The sequence below is a fragment of the Lasioglossum baleicum genome, chromosome 2 (genome assembly GCF_051020765.1).
Source record: "Lasioglossum baleicum chromosome 2, iyLasBale1, whole genome shotgun sequence".
Taxonomy (NCBI): Eukaryota; Metazoa; Arthropoda; class Insecta; order Hymenoptera; family Halictidae; genus Lasioglossum; species Lasioglossum baleicum.
This window is the reverse complement of record NC_134930.1, coordinates 2,942,494-2,961,168: the sequence shown is the minus strand read 5'-3', so window position 1 is coordinate 2,961,168 and position 18,675 is coordinate 2,942,494. Positions and strand designations below refer to the sequence as shown.

At 39.4% G+C, this 18,675-nt stretch overlaps 1 protein-coding gene across 1 annotated transcript; it reads left to right on the top strand.

Moving 5' to 3' along the window:
• The first annotated feature begins 5,687 nt into the window (after window positions 1-5,687).
• Window positions 5,688-15,738, top strand: LOC143216207 (arylalkylamine N-acetyltransferase 1). The gene is made up of 3 exons (XM_076439065.1): window positions 5,688-5,989; window positions 11,778-12,280; window positions 15,091-15,738. The coding sequence occupies exons 1-3, from the start codon at window positions 5,846-5,848 to the stop codon at window positions 15,299-15,301; spliced, it is 858 nt and encodes a 285-aa protein (XP_076295180.1). The 5' UTR covers window positions 5,688-5,845; the 3' UTR covers window positions 15,302-15,738.
• The last annotated feature ends 2,937 nt before the right edge of the window (window positions 15,739-18,675 follow it).

Genomic DNA, 18,675 nt, shown 5'->3' with positions numbered 1-18,675 from the left:
TAATTTGTTAGTAAGTGCGCGCGGACGAACCCAATGTGTAATTGGGGAGCCGCTAGAAATTGAAGATTGCGAGGACGAACCCCTGATACGATTGTCAGGGAGCTTCTAGGATGCGGACGAACCTGATTCGATTGTCAGGGAGCCGCAAGGATAGTACAGTTTTCGTGGATGAACGCAATGTGTAATTGGGGAGCCACTAGGTGCGATGATCGAAGGTGAATCTGAGGTGCAATCTGTGGACTGCTAGGATGCAGTAGAACAGCGCGGACGAACCCAATGCGTAATAACCCCCCAGCGAACCCGCTGGGAGGTTGAATAAAGGCACGCGGACGAACCTGATACGATTGTCAGAGAGCCGTTAGGATGCGGACGAACCTGATACGATTGTCAGGGAGCCGCTAGGTTGGATAAATCTCTGGTTGGATGATTTTGGTAGGAATTGTTAGTGGGCCTCGTAACAAGTATAATTTAATTGATACAATCCGAGCGGTTAGATTGTATCGTGTGGGAACGTTCAATTATTCGATTAGGATATAGGAACGATAACGATGGGTTTAGTGAGTTTACACGAATTTTTTTACCAAAGAACACAAATATATATATTCTAATTAAAGACGTGTGTTACAATTGTGTATATGTCGCGAAAGAAATGAATCAAAGAGAATAGAATTGAATAATTACCTAACTAAGTGCACGGTTGTGACGCACTGGCAATGCGGGGTCTCGAATCAATCGTAAAGGAATGCCTAACAGATTTTATACCGAGCTCGCGGAATCTGTACGGTTGACGTTGTTTCGAAGGGGAACTTTAGCCGGATCTAACTAGGAATCGACTTTTCGAGATACAGCACGACGTGACGCGATGCGTGTCTACCGGTGTACTAGCCCCGAGTGCAGAAATGCACGGGTTTATACATATACCCCTAAAATGAGTGGGGTGATCTATTACTTATCTAAAGTCGCGTAGTGCCAGACTCTCGTTTTTTTGTCGTTTTCCATTAGACCGAACCAGAGTTCGGTTTTCGTCAAAAGGGACTTGAGATACGATTCTGTTATCTATGGACGCTTCCTGCCAGACACGATCTTGACTACGATTTTCATGGGAAAGTCGAAAAAGATCGGTTCTGTAACCGTCACATAGCCATGCTATGTACTACCATGGTCCTTCAATGCTACGGAATGTTTTCATACGTCCTCTGGCCGATTACGCTGCGATTTATTTACTAACAGTTAAGGGTGTGCGAGATTCCCGAAAATGTTCGAGATTTCCGTAAAATATCCGGGATTCCCGAAAATATACGGGATCCCGCGAAGATTCGGGATTCCCGAGAATTTTCAGAAATATGTATGTACGGGATATAGAATAATATTTGGGATTCCCGAAAGTAAGTACACCCCTCGAGGGGCCAAGAAGTTGGAGCTGCCAAAACTTCTTTATTTTTCATTATTTTTTGTGGGACTCTCACCAACTTATTGGTGGCAGTTTTCTGATTAAAATTACACCAAACACGATATAATTTCAACTGTATTTAGAAAAAATATTTAGAAAAAGAAATAGCGACCGCGCGACGGTCGGGAAAATTTTAAAACTTATAGTATTGTTTAAAATACGAATGCGATGCTAACTTTGTTATTTTCACACAACTTTCTTCTTATATATACAACCATTCTCACGTTATTTGTCACATCTTTTCTTATTAAAATGTGTCGTTTAAAAACATCCAACGGGTTGTAGCTCCGATAATTTTCAAAATTCTAGTCTAATTCTTCGAGAACATAATTTTCGAGATGTTATGTTGTTTATTTAAGCATATGCTATATACGGGGTGTCCCACGCAACTGGAACAGGCTGTACCTCCTAAATGGTCGGGAATAGAGGAAAATGTTGTAAGAAAAAGTTGAATGGCATCAGACGATGCACACTGCGCAACTAATTTTATGCACTTTTGTGCATCGGTGCATCAGATAAATGCAATGTGAAAAATGCAATGTGCTCTACATAAAAGTACTAACATACTTATGCCCTAAACTTATTCGTTAGGAAGTTATCGAAGCTAAAAGTTCTCTGATTTATAATGGAACATAACATAAATAGGTATGTACTCCGAAACACTTGCCGAGAGACCGAAATCATTCAGAATTTTAGCTTCGATAATTGCTTCGATATGTTAGTACTTTTATGTAGAGCACAACAAACTGTTGCATTTCTCTAATGCACCGATGCACAAAAGTGCATAAAATTAGTTGCGTAGTATGCACCGTCTGATGCCATTCAACTTTTTCTTATAACATTTTGCTTTATCCCGACCGTTTAGGAGGTACAGCCTGTTTCAGTTGCGTGGGACACCCTATATAGCGTATGTTAAATATATGATAAATTGTAAGTTATGCTGTAATAATGGTCAATATGGGTCAAATTGTATCTTGTTGAATCAGAAAAATGTTACAAATAAATTGGTAAAATTTCATAAAAAATAAGTAAAAAATAAAGAAGTTTCAGTAGTGCACTAATATTGTCTCACCGATACGCTATCTTTTGTTGCGCCTTCGGCTGTACGGTCCGTATTTACATGCTGCCCTTTTCGACGTTCAGCACGCTCAACGAAGCCACAAAAAAATATGTCACAACACAGAACCGAGTATTGATTTAGAATGGGACATTACTGCACATAATTTTTTCGATTTCTCATTGTGTTGGATGTTAGTTCTTATTAACTGACCCTGTAGATTCACGACTTACAACACGCGTGCGAAGACAAAGACGCCGTGGAAGTGTAAAGTGTAAACGCGATCGTACATGTGCCGAGTAGTCGTGTGTCGAGGCATTGAAACGCGACGCGAGTAATACATAAATCAACCGGTCTCCTGGCTGCCATATCATTTCGTACAGTAGTCGTGAATGAATGGACCAGCGTTTGAGTTATCGTTCAGGCCGTTCCTCCGGAATCCTACGTAGGTAGCGTGGAGCCGAGATCTTTCAGGCTCCCGCTTTTCCTCTTAAATATCATTTGAATCGAGAAAATCACCAGTTAACCAGCGAAAAGAAATTCCCGCGGCCCCTGAATCATTAGTGAAACACCGGGTGTAATGTCGTCAGATAGTTTCATGGGTTGGCGTTCTCGAATGGAGGAAGGTTTAAAGAAAAACGCCAAAAAGAGGTGGCTTCCTCTGAAATATAAAAGGGCCTTCGAGTTCACTGTCAAACAATTTTGACAGTGTCATCATAACAGGCGAAGACATAAATCTCCTTGTTCTTCTCACTGCAATAGGTTATTCCAAACAGAATGTATATTTCCAGAAGACTAGAAAAGGTAACACCGCCACTGTTCTGTATTCATCCCATTCTTTCAAGTATGAAACACTTATCCCAACAGGATATCCATCAAAGAAATAGATTCTTACTCTTCACGTACCCAATCTACATTTATTACTCTTTGAGATTAGGGGTTAATGAGAAAATATAAAGTCATAAAGTGATGACCAGGCACCTAAATAGGGAATAAACTGCAATTCTAACATTAGGCACTTGTCAGCGGACCCCCCCCCCCCCCAACCGTATGAAGTAAGATTGATAGAGTACAATATGTTTCTCGAGAGAGATTTTTTTACGTATTTCTCAAATTCGTCTTCGGTGGGTGGGGGTCCGAGGGTGAAAATGTAAGGGGTATTCATAGTATGTATATCATATGTAGATATGTTGGAAAACTAAAATCATGAGCCAGAAACTTGCAATTTCCTGCTAAATGTCACAATGTGTGGCTCAAAATGTCATTTGAGAAACATTTCCTAATTTTGAACGCCTGTCTCTCGGTACCTATTGGGAAAAAAAATACGTTTGACCAGTGAAATTTGAAGAAAATTTTATGCTCTTTACAAAAATGAAAAGAAAGTTCGTAGGACCCATAGTTTTTGAGTTATAGGCGAAATACCAAAAACAGGTAAAAAATCGTGGTTTTTCCCCCTCCTCAGTTTCGAACTCCCCAGAGTACCCCTAAATGACGTGTCAAAATTTCATGAAGTTCGGAATACTTTCCAGGTAGACGCCCTTTTTTCGACCTGGCGACTGGACTATACATGCACGACAGAAACGAGAGGCGTCTCATGACCAAGCCATGGCGGAAGCATGGGGAATAGCATTGTAGAAGGGCAAGGTAACGTCGCAGTAGGAAGACAAGTCTGGCGAGTCTAAATTTTCCTATGCAGCAACCTAATAATTCTAAGAGACTCGTTAGAATGGAGCAGTAATTTCTTAAATAATTCAATGGCACGTACGCGTAACAACGAGTAAAAATAAATGGAAGCAGTACGGTGTTAAATTATATACGAATATGCGCAGCGCTGATTAATGAGATGTTAAACAATAATATCGATACATAGATCAGAGACATTGAACGATTTTAAATGCACGCGGCGAGTGATGATTTGACCTCGGCGTTCATGTCGATGCTGATCACACACACGACCGGCTGTCGAATTAATTTTCGGTGAATATTTTATCGTGATATTAATGCGATACGGTGCACGATCGTCGACCACTTTTAATACGAATTTCGTATTATGCGATGAATATGTCAGATCGATATGCGACAGTTCTCCGGAGTTTACAGCGGCCCCTAGACGTTCAATAATATTGTCAAAATGTAGATTGACAATAATATTGAAACTCCCGTCAATACGCTTCAATATAATCTCGTCAATCTAGCTATCAATACGGCGACTGCGCATTGTGACACATTTGTTACGATTTTCAAATTAGAGGTTTACTTTTTAAAATGGTTTCCAATACAGATGTGGTGTTTCTTTTAACGTTGGCAGTGTGTGAAATAAAAAAATTAAAAAAAAGAAGCAGACGCTGGTCTAAAGAGTGTATAAACTGAGAACACTTTTATACTCATGAACATTTATTAAACGATTATAAAAATTTCCTCCGCATGGATGAAGCGTCCTTTAATTATCTATTGGAGCTAATTAGGGCCAACATTGAACAAAAAGATACCGTGATGCGTAATCTATTTTGGACAATCACGGTATAACGCAATAAGCATAGTAGTAAATTCTCGTTCCGCGTCGGAATCGTCTATAACTATCATCTAGTACACTAGCCATTTTGCCTGAACGTGATGCGATATGGTGCAAGATTTTTTTTTTTGCTTTATATATATTTAGTAAAGTAGATAAAATGGGGTGCCTTGAGCACCCCGCAGAATTTTAAAAAATTTGGTACGGTTTGATTTTGAAAAATGAATGTATAACATGTGTATTTCTGTATATTTTGTAACTCGTAGGACATGTCCTGGAGTCTTTTTGTCCGGAACAGATTGTTTCGGTACATTCCTGCCAGTACAATTGCCTCAGGGTTCTGCTACCTCATCATCGTAATATAGATACGTTAACTGTTTCGCCCGCACATGCGCGAGAAATTGTGCACCATATCGCATCATTGTCTAGTGAGATTGACGAAATATTGACAATAAACCTCCTAAACGTCAATGCGCGCATCAATATGGCTCCTGTCAATGCGCTTCAATCAAAATTTCTATCAATATGCTTCAATATATTGATCAATGCGTTTGAACCCCTTCTAAACGGGCCATATGCCATTTCAATGCGCCTGGTCAATATTATTGATGGGCATATTGACAATATTATTGAACGTCTAGGGGCCGGTTAATTTTCCGCGATGATCGCCGAGCGAGTGAATTAAGATACGAGTCGCTCGTTTGACTACCATTGATTGCAACGTTCATAGTGCACGTTTCTTTTGACCGCTCACTGATCAGTTGGTAACGATTCGCAATATGTAACAGCCTGGGATGGAGATGTTGCTTGCACGAGTCGAAGGGATATGACTATGTCGATTCTAATATTATTCAGGAGGTGGTCTATTCTGAAAGGCCTCAAAGCCACGCCGAATTGTCAGAGAATTGGGAATCGGCAGGCTAATTTCCACTTGACGAGGCCAAGCTTTAAACTGCAGACGAAATGTGAAGTGAGTTCATTTGAATACGATCGTTCAGCTCCGATAGTGAAACATTCGGATAACCTATGCGAATTTGCTAACAACGAACGAAGGAACAGCGGACCTGTGCATTCGTAGTTAATGCAGTCACCCCCAAAAGTATTTGCTCACCCTTATTTAAACACGAATAACTTTTATAAAATTGGATCAAACGCGGTTTGAGGTTTTTTGAAACGTTAGCAGCATTAATGTGCTAGGTAATGTGTAATAACAAAAATACAAGTTTTAAACATACCTTTTCTAGATCTAAGTCAGTGATGGTAGGTAAGGCGCTTTTTTCGCGCATGTGCGAGTTTCGTCAGGACCGTATCTACGTCCGAAGTTTGTGGGGAACTGCTCGGCGGCGCCCTACGCCTACGCCGCGCCGCGCCACTGTCACACAGTGGGCCGAAAAACGGGAATAAAATATTGCAGCGTTATTTATGGGCTCAGGGTCATAAAAAAGTAGGTCGTTGGATTCGTCTTGACGCCAGCTATAACATTATGAAATTATGCGAAATTAGCGAGGTGCCGAAGGTACCCGATCTTCGTACATGACTGAGGCCGTCTGAGGTTAGAATAGTCTATAGATCTAAGTATGTTGTATGCGTGCACAAAGTTTCGAGCTATAGATAATTAAAAGTGGTAAAAAATGTGAGAAACTGCGGGAGATCAATACTAAGCCCAAAATTTAATGATTCTTATGCATAGTTCAATGCTTATGGCTTCGTGCTTTGTATATGACTAGCTAAAAATTGCGACCTTCACATATCCGGGCAATGTTAATTTCTAATTAGTTGTTTTTATAAATTACCTAATATTGAGTTGGCAAGAAAGTAACTTCGGTATTTAAGGTGAAATAGAACCCAATTTTTTAATTCAAGCAATGAACTTTAATGAATAAGATATTTGCTATTTTGTTCGATGATTTTTTGCCAAAAAGAATAAATAAGAAAATATTTTATTGATTAAAGTTCATCGCTTGAATAAAAAAACAGAAATTGGGTTTTACTTCACTTTAAAATACCGAAATTACTTTCTTGCCAACCGAATATATGTGAATCCTAACATCTCAAAAAAATTATGCCATTTGAGCCAATTTTATAAGTTATTTATTTTTGAAGGGTAGACGATTACTTTTGCTGCTGAATATTATAAGCAGAGTCGCCAGATCAGGGGAATTAACTCGAATTGAGGGGGGCAAGTTACCCTCTCTCTGTCAGTACAGGATTAGTCACGTGACATTGTAACATAGGCACCAAAGAGATAAAACGCGCCACGTGACTGGCCTTGTCGGAAGCGGGGGGTGGGGGGGGGATCTTAGAAGAGGAAGGTAGAATGGGGACACACAAGACTTAATCTGGCGACTTTGGGCCACACACTGTTTCTTTCCCCTGTTCTTAGTGCCTACCAGCGTTTCCGACCATTCGAATAGTACACTGAGAAAAAAATCCTGTCATCATATGAACTTATTTTAATATTTAATACTATTGAATTTCAATAGCAAAACTCATTTCCGCCAATCATATGTATAAGCGAATAGCTTGACATCAATGTTTTCAAAAAAATAAGATATGGCCTCAAACCAATTCCAGTATAAATCAATACATTTCTCAAATTTTTTTAACAACATATCTGATTGAAGGAAAAAGAGAAATATTACGAATAATAATGTACGGTATTGAATCGAATAGTATTTTCAATCATTTCATGAAAGGCAATTCAAATACATCACGATTTGCTTCTAAATTGCATACTATTGAAAAGAATACATTGATATTCATCGAAGTAAAAAAATTACAATAACACGCGTGTTATTGAAGTAACTACTTTTTCTTCTCAGTGTACAGTAAATCCCCTATACACGCATAAAAGCTGTAGCCGATAAACGCAGAAAAAATATCCCCTCCACTGTAGTAATCTGATCTCGGCTCGGGTATATCGGTGTGAACCACTACTAATGCGACACGGAGAGTCGCAGTCGTCGGCACAGTTCATAGGCCCGTGCGTCCCCACAATGTAACATCAATATTTAATCTTTTATATTATTACTTATTTTTTTATTAAATTATTATTCTGATTAAAAGAGACTAAATACGATATAATTTCAACTGTATTTAGTGGTTTAATTGACGATGCAAGTTTCGGGCGCAAGGAAGGACAGCGTATGGGAAAGAAAGAGACGCGGAGAGTCGCAGTCGCCGGCATAGTTAAAGTTAAAAGGCCCGCGCGAGGTCTCTCTTTTTTCAGGCGCTGTCATTCTCTACGTTCGGCTCGGCCTTTGAAGCAGTGTCGCCAGACTGAGTAAATCGAGGGGAATTAAGTACCCCCTCTCTGATGACCAGACCACTCGACCGCACGGGCACCGTGGTCTACGGCTTAGTGGGGGGACGTTGGAGTGTGTGCATGGTGCTGGAATGGAAAAGAGTGAAAGGGAAAAGGAGGAGAATGTGTGAGAGCCGCCTGGCTCTCATCTGGCGACACTGCTCCCACTACCAGTGTACCGGTTCTCCCACTATCAATTATTTCATATTGCCCCTACCGTGCTTTGCCTCGCTTGACTGTGAGGATTCGGCCTGCTATGTACATATACACTATACACTCCCTATAGTCTCTCCACCCTCCACCTACGCTCCACAAAAGTTTAGTGAGGAGGACCCAGGATTGGTATAGCGTGGAAGAATAGCGACGTACACTCCGCGACAAAACTATAAGACACCTGCGATTTTAGCTAATATTTTATTAATACTATTTTTTTCGTAAAAGTTTTCGTTATTAATCCAAAGAATCAACTACAGTACATACATTTCCATAGCGGCAATGTTGTTGAATTAGATTGAAAAAAGTTTCATTAAAATTTCAAATTTTTGATCAAATAAGGTGCGACAAAACTATAAGGCAATGTATATATTTCGTAAGAAAAAGTCGGTGGAAGTTAATGAGAAATACTTTTTTCTATTTAGTAGTATGTAATGTGTTGTGCCACCTTTATTTTTTATAGTTTCAATTAATCGTCGCGGTATCGATTTATATAAATTTTTTATTTGATCTTGACTTAATTTCCACCATTCTCTTCAATACGGGCTTTCAACTCTTTCACCGACAAAAACTGTTTCCGATTTCCATATACAGCACGTGCTAAAATTCCTCAGATGTTTTCTATTATATTTAAATCTGGAGAACTCGCAGGCCATGGTGAAATTTGTATATTACGGTCTGTATGCACAGCGGCATTATCGTGTTGCAAAATATAATTTTCACATGCAATAGTGCTTGCATGTAGCGTTACTTGTTCTTCTAATATTTCTATGTATTTAATTGCATTCATGCTGGTGTTAATAAATTTTAAATCGGTTCTCCCCCGTGGTACCCTATTGCGGCCCATACCATGATGCCGCCTCCCATTTGCCTCCTTGATAAATGCAATTCTTCCTTCCGCAAATCATGAAAATAAATGATATGAAAGACCATCCGGTCCATCTAAATTGAAACGTTTTTCATCTGAAAAAATAACTTTTCTCCACTTTTTTTCCACTGGAGATGTCTCTCCGCAAAATCTTCCCTGGCTGCTTTGTGTCGATTCGTAAGTGGCGGTTTTTTCTGCAATTTTCGTCTTTTTAAATGTTTGGCCCGTTTAATTATCCGTTGCACATTACGAATATTGGTGTGAACGCCAGTTTGCGCTGCAATTTTCCATGCTGTCAAGCTAGAATTCGACGTTACCTTCAGAATGGCTCGTCGTTGTCGCTCGGTTGTCGCTTTTGGACGTTAACTAGGATTTATTTTCCATAATTCTCTCTACTTTTTAAATAATTGAGCACGGCACATCGACTTCGCCCAGCCACTCTCGAAATTTCTGAAATAGAAGTATTCTTTTCTTTTAAATTTACGATCACTCTTATTTCACTGTCTGTCAGCTTTTTCCCACGCGGCATTGTAGTTATATTATGTAAGAACAAAACTACAAATGTTTAATTTTAAGTACACAGTTACTTCTAACACTGTGACTGCGATTAGAATATAAGATCGACTGACGAAAAGCTTATAGTTTTTATACTGTCTTATAATTTTGTCGCGACAAGAATAGCATGTTTACATACATTTTCCAACTTCTTGGGATTGTAGCCTTCGATATATTTCATAGAACTAATATACTTCTATGTATATAATGTAAGCAATGACACTATGTATGAAGGAAGACATAACTCAAGACTGACATAGAATTTTCATCGAATTTCGCACATGTCTTATAGTTTTGTCACGGAGTGTAGAAGAGGAAGGTTAGAGTGAGACAAGTCATAATCTGGCGACTCTGACCATAAGCACATTAAACTCTGAAAAAAAACTAGTGAAACAAAAAATTGAATTTAATGCCCTTTGAAGTTACTTGTAATATAGAATTTTAGAATTCATGTAATTTCATGTCGAAATGTTTACAGTTCAATAGCAAACATGCACTGAAATGTAAATGATGGAATATTATGAAAATATCTGGTGAACATTTCAATATTTCAGTCATCCATAACCCGTGTTACATTTAACGTTAAATTGCTCTCGTCAGCAGTTCATCTGGTTTTGTTCGGCTTCATTTGGAGTTTCAATATTCAAGATTCTTGTGGCAAATGAAATTCCGTAAGGCGTTTTAATTAAATTCCGGCGAGAATGTTTAAAATGTGTAAAATTTTACTGCGTATGACCCTTAGGGGACTCTGCGTCAAACGTGACACGATCGTCAATGAAGTGTTACTCTTTCACAAGGCGGGTTTTCACTGGCCCACGCAAAAAAATGTGGCACATAGCGTAATCCTGTCTTGCTTGGATAGATACATACTAAGTATAGACGAAATAACAATGTACATATCTTATTGCAACAGCGACGATTGCAAATAAGCTTCAACTTTTTTCGATCATCATAAACAGACTAGAGACTGGAGTTTATGTATTTGTTGCCAACGTTCGTACGGAAAATTAAACTGAACATTTTAATAATAATATGGTTAAATATTGATCTATGAGAATTAAATCTGAAAAAAGTTTGTTCATTATTTACAAAAGGCTCCTTTCCAATTTCGGTGGCTTTGAAATCTTCTGGTCAAGTACATGATTATGAACAGCTATTCTCTACATATACAGGGTGTGATATTTAAATGGGTACACCTATATATCTCCGTTAATACACTGTCCAACACCTGATTTGTTCCACAACTATTGTTGGGTGGTTCTTATAGAGTTTTTCGCGCTGATTCCGAATCTGTTCTTAATTTTTTTCCTAGACGCACAGTTTTTGAGAAACATGACTTTGAAAAAAACATATTTTTCAACTTTAAACAAATATTGTGGTGTTATTACAAAAGATATTGAATTGTTATTTATAGCAAAAGATTCTGTAGACCTTCCCGAATACAGCGATATCCAATATTAATACATTATGACTATTTAAACATGTTTAAACATCAAATTGCATGATGTCCAGGACCACCGGTGTTGGGGGACAATCTTGCTAATAAGTATGCAGTTTTTGTCGCTTTATTTGTAGTTTTTGCTACATGCAAGGTCATCGGAGCTGGGTCCCCTTTTATAAATATTTACCTTATTTTTTTCCGCTATTTCGATTAAGCGCAATTTTTCCACGGTTTTCATTACGCGTTCTCGAGTACAAATTAACCAATCTAACTTTGAAGAGGAACCTGAAGTCGTTTGGTCCATTTATAAAAACATGATTCGGATTAAAAGCGTGTGCCATCAATAATGAGTCTGACTGTATGTTTCATTCATACAGGAAGGTCCATTTTTCACAACACGTTTGGCGCTGCCGCCTGACTACGAAAACGTGACGGACTTCATGTGCGACGCGTTTTACCATGGTGAACCATCAATTCAAAGTATATGTAATGTCCCCGCGATCGCGCCGCCATCCTGGCGAGAGATAATGTACGACCAAGTGAAGGCGGGCCTGTCGATCATCGCCGAAACTCGGGACCGATGCGTGATCGGCGCATCCTTGAACACGGTTGTGTACCCATCGGATCCAATTATTTTGAGGGGGCTAGCAGAAAAAATGGAATCACCCGCTCTCAAGGAGGTCATGTATTTCTACAGCTACATAGCCGGTCAACCTAATATTTACGAACGGTTCTGTATACCGAGGGTGTTCGAGGTAACCAGCCTAGCGGTAAGCAAAGAGTATCGCGGCCGTGGGGTAGGCAGGAGACTATTCTTCGAAAGCTGGTACCTGGCACGCGACTGCGACTATGCGGTAATCCACGTGGCTTGCACCAACAGGTGACGATCAAAAATTATTCGTTCAAATAATTCAAATGTCTATCGTTGTAATTATTCATAATTTCAATGTAGAAAATACTTCCAGCAACGAGAAAGTCAAATACAATGATAAAATACGTCATATCCGTAGAATCGGTTACCCCCACCCGGCCAGCTAGCACGAGATGGAAGTAGGAGCTCGCCTTACTTGCCTTACGCCTTATGGCAGGGATGGGCACGGGTGGGGCCCCTCAAATGCCTGCTTCTCCCACCAACCTCTCTTCCATGCAACGCGCGCCTTCGTCGCATAGGCCGCGATGCGCGAAGCCTTCGCGAGACATGTGTACTGCTCGCTACGGGCGAAGCGCGTTCTTTCTCCATGGTAACGGTGGAGCTGGTGGGAGGCAGTGGGTGCTGTGGTGTAGACAGTCTTGCCTCAATTGAGGCAAAAATGCCCATCCCTGCCTTACGGCTTACGGCAAGCTGAAACACCTCTCTCGCGCTGATGCGGATCAGTCCAGAACAGGGTTGCCATATTTTGCGGGAACCAGTCCCCTTACTGCTGCGCCCCTCGCCCAGATGCGCCGCGGAGCCCGCCCCACTCTTACCACTAACACTGACGCGTACCGCGTGGAGCAAGCTAAGTTAAAGTCTGTCCCAGTTAAGAAGGGACCTGGATAACGACCGGTTTGCGTCGTTCGCTGCGCAGGTTCGCCCTGATTGGTAGAATTCCCAATGCACAACGGGCATGAGCCAATGGGGGGAATTGGGAGGCTCGCAGCAAGGCGCTGCGATCAGTCGAGCTGCGCGAAACAAGTCCCTTCTTAACTGGGACAGACTATAGCGGTACGCGTCAGTGTTAGTGGGAAGAGTGGGGCGGGCTCCGCGGCGCATCTGGGCGAGGGGCGCAGCGGTAAGGGGACTGGTTCCCGCAAAATATGGCAACCCTGGTCCAGAGTCGCCAGATGAGGGGAGGGAGCACAAATTAAGGGAAAAATACCCTCTCTCTGCCAATACTGCACACATGCACGACAGAGACGAAACGCGTCATTTGACCCGGCCGGTGCCGTGGGGAATGCGTGGGGCATAACAATTCTGGGTCGGCCTGTCGCGACAGGCCAGACGATAGTGGGAGTACAGTATTCCTTCGGATGATGTGACAACCTCGGGGTATAGAGTCTCAGAAAGCGTAGAGGTACTACTTTCTTTGACGTGTGCCAATCGTAGAGAAGGACAGCGCGTAGACGACAGAGGGAGTAGACGAATGTCAATGCAAATAGGAAAGTTTTTTATTTTTCCTTCTTTTTTTACAAAACTTTCACCAACGTATGTGTGAGATTTTTCTAACTAAAATGGGTCTAAATACGGCATAATTCGGTCCATATTTACTGATTTAAAGTGTGATAACAACTCGCTGTGATATCGGTAAATATGATTGAAACTTTGTCGAGTTTGGTCTTTTTTAACCACGGAAATCTCACAAATCTATTGAGGAAAGTTTTGTACAAGTGGAAATAAAAATGAAGATATTATGGATGAAACTAACTACGGTACTTTTTCCAGTGATCGGTTCTTCAAACAGCTCACATAATGCGAGGCGTCGAAGCGAGTTCGGGTCTTAAAATTTAAACAGCTCAACACACGAGGCCTGGAAGCGAAGGCACTGGGCCTTTGACCTGTTGTGTTTACATAGAGCTCCGAGAACCAAGAAGCGAATTCGCATCTTTAAGGGGATAGACTCGTTTTTCCAGTATTGGAATTTTTCAAAAGTCAAAAGCGCTAGATAAAAGATCAATCTAGACCGCGATAACCCTTAAAAGTCCTATTTTTACGTTTACGAAGCGTAATTCGCATTATTTGGAAGCATGCAGCTGCGCATGTAGCTATTTTCATAGAGCTGCGACAGCTACATTCTGCAGAATATATTCAAGAAAATCGATTTTTCACCCCAACTTTGAGAGCTATTTTCACCCCCTTTACATGAATTGCGGCCGCTATAAAAAAATACGTGTCAAATATTTTTTGAGTTTTATATCATACCAAAATTTCATTAAAATCGGCGTGTTACGGTTGGGTAACTTCCCTTGTAAGACCGTAGACCACGGTTCCCGTGCCGTAGACTGGACTGGTCATCAGAGAGGGGGTACTTAATTCCCCTCGATTTTCTCGACCTGGCTACACTGAACGAAATAACTAATATTAAGAAAGTTTCATCACTGCATTAGTATTGCCTCACCGATATTCCGGATCGTGTTTCTTTGTAGCGTGATCGACCGCACGATAACCAAGGGGGAACCCCCTAGTAGTGGGGATAAAAATGTAACATGATCCGCATAGATGAAAGTCACATCATCCGAAGGAATACTGTAGCCGATTCTGCGTCATCGACTCTTGGAGCAGCAGTTATCCAGACCTGTATTAGAATAATCGTCAGCTACAAGGGTCAAAAATTCTTTTTTCTTATTTCCAAACATAATTGTGTTTCGTTATTGTTAAAATATTATTAAACGTTTTTGATTAGAAGACAATGCTGTAGATCAATAATGATGAGATTTGTGTGTCAATGTCTAAACATTCTGTGTAAATAAAAAATGTAAATTTAATGATTTAGGTAAAACGTTTTTTGATATTCTGTGTGAAACATATCACATATAGTACATAGCATTCCTGAGAGAACTTTGGAAATTTTCCATATTAGCTTTGGGTGTATTTGCACACTTGTACGTAGAGTGTAGGTTAAAAAAGGGAGTGTTAATGAACTTAGAATTATAGTTACATTATGGGATACATGTAAAAGTCGGTGTTAATTAATGAAAATTTCTTATACGCAGGGCAATGATAAAAGTATGTGACGGTTTCCAAATGCAAGAAGTGTGGAACATACCGTTTGATCAGTACGTCAGGAATGGTGAAGTGATTTTAAAGAATATTACAGAACCGCACACTATTTGCAAAGTATATATTGATTTTCTGAGGGAATGTAAAACATACTGTAAGACATCTAAAAAGTGTCCAATAACACCACCACCCTCAATGAAGTAAACTTTTATAAAATTCGATTCTTCACGTATTAATTAGAAGCTTAATAGCCATTCCAAAGCCATACTATACAGGGACGATGAACTTCTCTTACCATCAGTTATAATGTTATAAAGTTGAAGTACATATGTAATTTCTTTTAATAAAATATCGACTTTCAAACAAGCCATAGCGTGAAATAACTTCTATTTTAAACATTTAAATAAAATATTAACATTGAAAACAGAAAAACGAAATTTCTATTTATTAAGTTGCTATCTTGAATAATATAGTGTGCGATAGTGTATAGTATTACTAGAATAACATTTTATTTGAATAAGACTACCGAATAAATCATTAAGTAATCGTTATGTATTCGGTTATTTGTCATTCGTCATTTCAGTTACCTACTAATATTCATTTGGAGAACTTCCATTCGTCATTTATTAGACACGACAAGCACGAACACATAAAAAAGTTTAACGTAACTTATATACATTATATTACATTGTATTTATATTATTATACAGGGTGTCCCAAACTAAGTGTAAGTCCCGGAAATGGGAGGTTCCTGAGACCATTCTAAGAGACATTTTCCTTTGCACCAATGTCAACTGCGGCTTTGTTTAGGAGTTATTAACGAAAAACACGGACCAATCAGAGCGCGCCCTGGGCCGCCGCGTCGCACAGTGGTTCCAAACGCCCAAAAGCTGGCCAAAACCCCAAAAATGAATTATGAGCTAGGACGTTTTTACCCATTGGGATGGGTACTCTAATAGTGACTCCGTAGTGGGGTAAACGGGAAAATGCTTGCATTTTTTTACCTGAGTTGCAATCGTAGTCGAAACTTCGCTTTCGTTAGACAGGCATTTTTCACGCGCCTGAGCGTACGTACGAAATATAAGTGCAAAGTGTATAAGTTATATTGGAAGCTACTGATTTTTATACTACATAATGGATACAGTTTGTGGAGGTAAGTTCAATGCAAAGTGTATAAGTTATATTGGAAGGTACTGATTTTTATACTACATAATGGATACAGTTTGTGGAGGTAAGTTCAATCGTTTTTAGTGCTGAATTGTTAATGTTAACCGGTTAACAATTACACGGAAGGGGAACGTAAATTTTGACGCATACATTTTAAAGATGTAGTGATAAGTTAAAACCTCCACACACCTCCAGCAAATAACTTACATAGGGTCTTAGATTATACTATTATCTTGCAAAATCTAAAATCTTAATTGCCAATTCGCGCCATTTCTCACGTACCACCATTTTATATAACTCAGTGTAAGCATTTTATTAGCTTTCACCAAAATACCTCGGAAAGTATGAATGATACTAAAAAATGTTTCAAATAAAAATTTTACGGTCTGAAGGAACACATTTGACGATGGTATGCGTTTGACTTATTAGTGACCTTGAAACGTCCTGCGAAGGTCATGGGTCAATTTTTGAAAAAAAATGTTATTTTTTTCATATATTCTTATAGCTGACATTCAGACAATTTCAAAACAATATAATAACATTATTTTGCGTTAATTTGTTACCGAGATATAAACGTTTTAATAAGAGAGCTAGAGAGGAAGCGACCTTTAAGGGAGAGACAGGTCTAAGTAAATTAATTTATAGAAGTAATTAATTAACTTTTTAATTAATTCTTAGAAAAAATGTTTCAAATATTGATTTCTATTATTTACTTTCAGGGTCTCGTGATAGCGAAATCCGTTTGACGAGAAAACAGATTTTTCAAATAATTAAGTGTTATTTGAATAGTGATATTACTATAATATCTGAACACCTTCAGAATCAGATATTCGAACAGCACGGGAAATTAATTGATGTAAATCATGAAACAAAGATCGCATTAGGGATTTTAATTTCTAAAATTAAGACAAAATGGCGAAGTGTAAAGAGAACGGAAGATTTCTTTTTTAAAAAGTTTGCTACGTGGCTTAATGTATCTGTTGCATTCCGTATACCTGCAGACAGCGACAATCATGCGAACATCATTGGCCGTCCTTCTTTAGAATTTGAAACCCCAGCGAAAGATCAAAGCGAAGAAAGACAGCAGATATTCGGGCAAATTTTTCAGATGATGCATTATCGTATGCAACTCAAATGAGTTTCCGAGCATCTTCTTGTGCTTTGTGGTCGCAATACGTACGATACACCTCGGAATGCCAATTTTTGAACAGAAGTAACAATTTTTTAACGTATGCGTTCGCCATATTGGATCCGCCATTTTGTTTTTTCGAATTTTGAGTCCAGATTTGTACTCAGCGGACCCGAACACCATAGTATACTAATTTTTGAACAGAACTAACAAATTTTTAACGTATGCGTTCGCCATATTGGACCCGCCATTTTGTTTTTTCGAATTTTGAGTCCAGATTTGTAATCAGCGGACCCGAAAACCATGGGATACCAATTTTTGGAAAAATTGAAGTACGTTTAGGGGTTTTGGCCAGCTTTTGGGGATTTGGAACCACTGTGCGTCGCGCCGCGCCGGCAAGCGACTGTCGGTGGTACGCCGTGACATCGCAACGAACAAGAGTTTCTCGATTATGTGAATGCTCTCCGATTTCAATGAGCTTTGGATATGTGGTCAAGATCATTATTATGAACAACATTTCTCTTTAGACTTTTTGGCGATCGGCTTTAGTTTACGAGATTATCGCGAGAAACTTTACTTGTAAATCCATGGGATCGATGTACTACTAGCTTCTATCCGATTTCAATGAGCATTAGATATGTGGTCAAGACCATTATTCTGAACAACATTGGCTTTAGTTTACGAGGTTATCGTAAAAAAAGAGAAGAAGCAGAAACTGATTGTATTAAAAACTCACGTATTCAGCCGTAAATCCATTTCTCCCAATCACTGTTCACATTTGTCAACACATAGTTATGCACTAATAATAATTGCCATATCCCTTGTACTGCTGCACAAATCACAACAATCAGGTAATGCAATCACTAGACCGCGGATTTCATGCATTTGTAGCAAACATGAGTAGGTGCGTTTTAATACAGTAGAGAGATTAAAATAATTTCAAAACACCATAGTATTATTTTCAACTTCTTAAACTGATCACAGTGAGAATCAAATATCTGTCTGGCTCCTGTCCCTTGTAATAGCGGCAGCCAACATTAATTTTGCATAAAGATCCGCAGTCTAGTGATTAGTTTAAATATCACTATCAAAAACACAGCTAATAGCAACCGTTAGATTTGAATTGACAAGTCTTTGGAGATGTTCTCTCTACCGCGGCTCGAACGACACTGATTTTCCGCAAGATTTTTCTAAAGAATTTAGGAAGGGCATTTAGAGTGTCGAAATTCGAAATGCACGCTGTAGCACGAGAACGACGGGACGGTTGGACGAAAAACAGGAT

Coding starts and splice junctions, on each gene's coding strand:
- LOC143216207 (XM_076439065.1), top strand. CDS start 5,846: ATGACTATGTCGATTCTAATATTATTCAGGAGGTGGTCTATTCTGAAA. Junction 5,990..11,777: donor AACTGCAGACGAAATGTGAA/GTGAGTTCATTT, acceptor TCATTCATACAG/GAAGGTCCATTTTTCACAAC. Junction 12,281..15,090: donor CACGTGGCTTGCACCAACAG/GTGACGATCAAA, acceptor TCTTATACGCAG/GGCAATGATAAAAGTATGTG.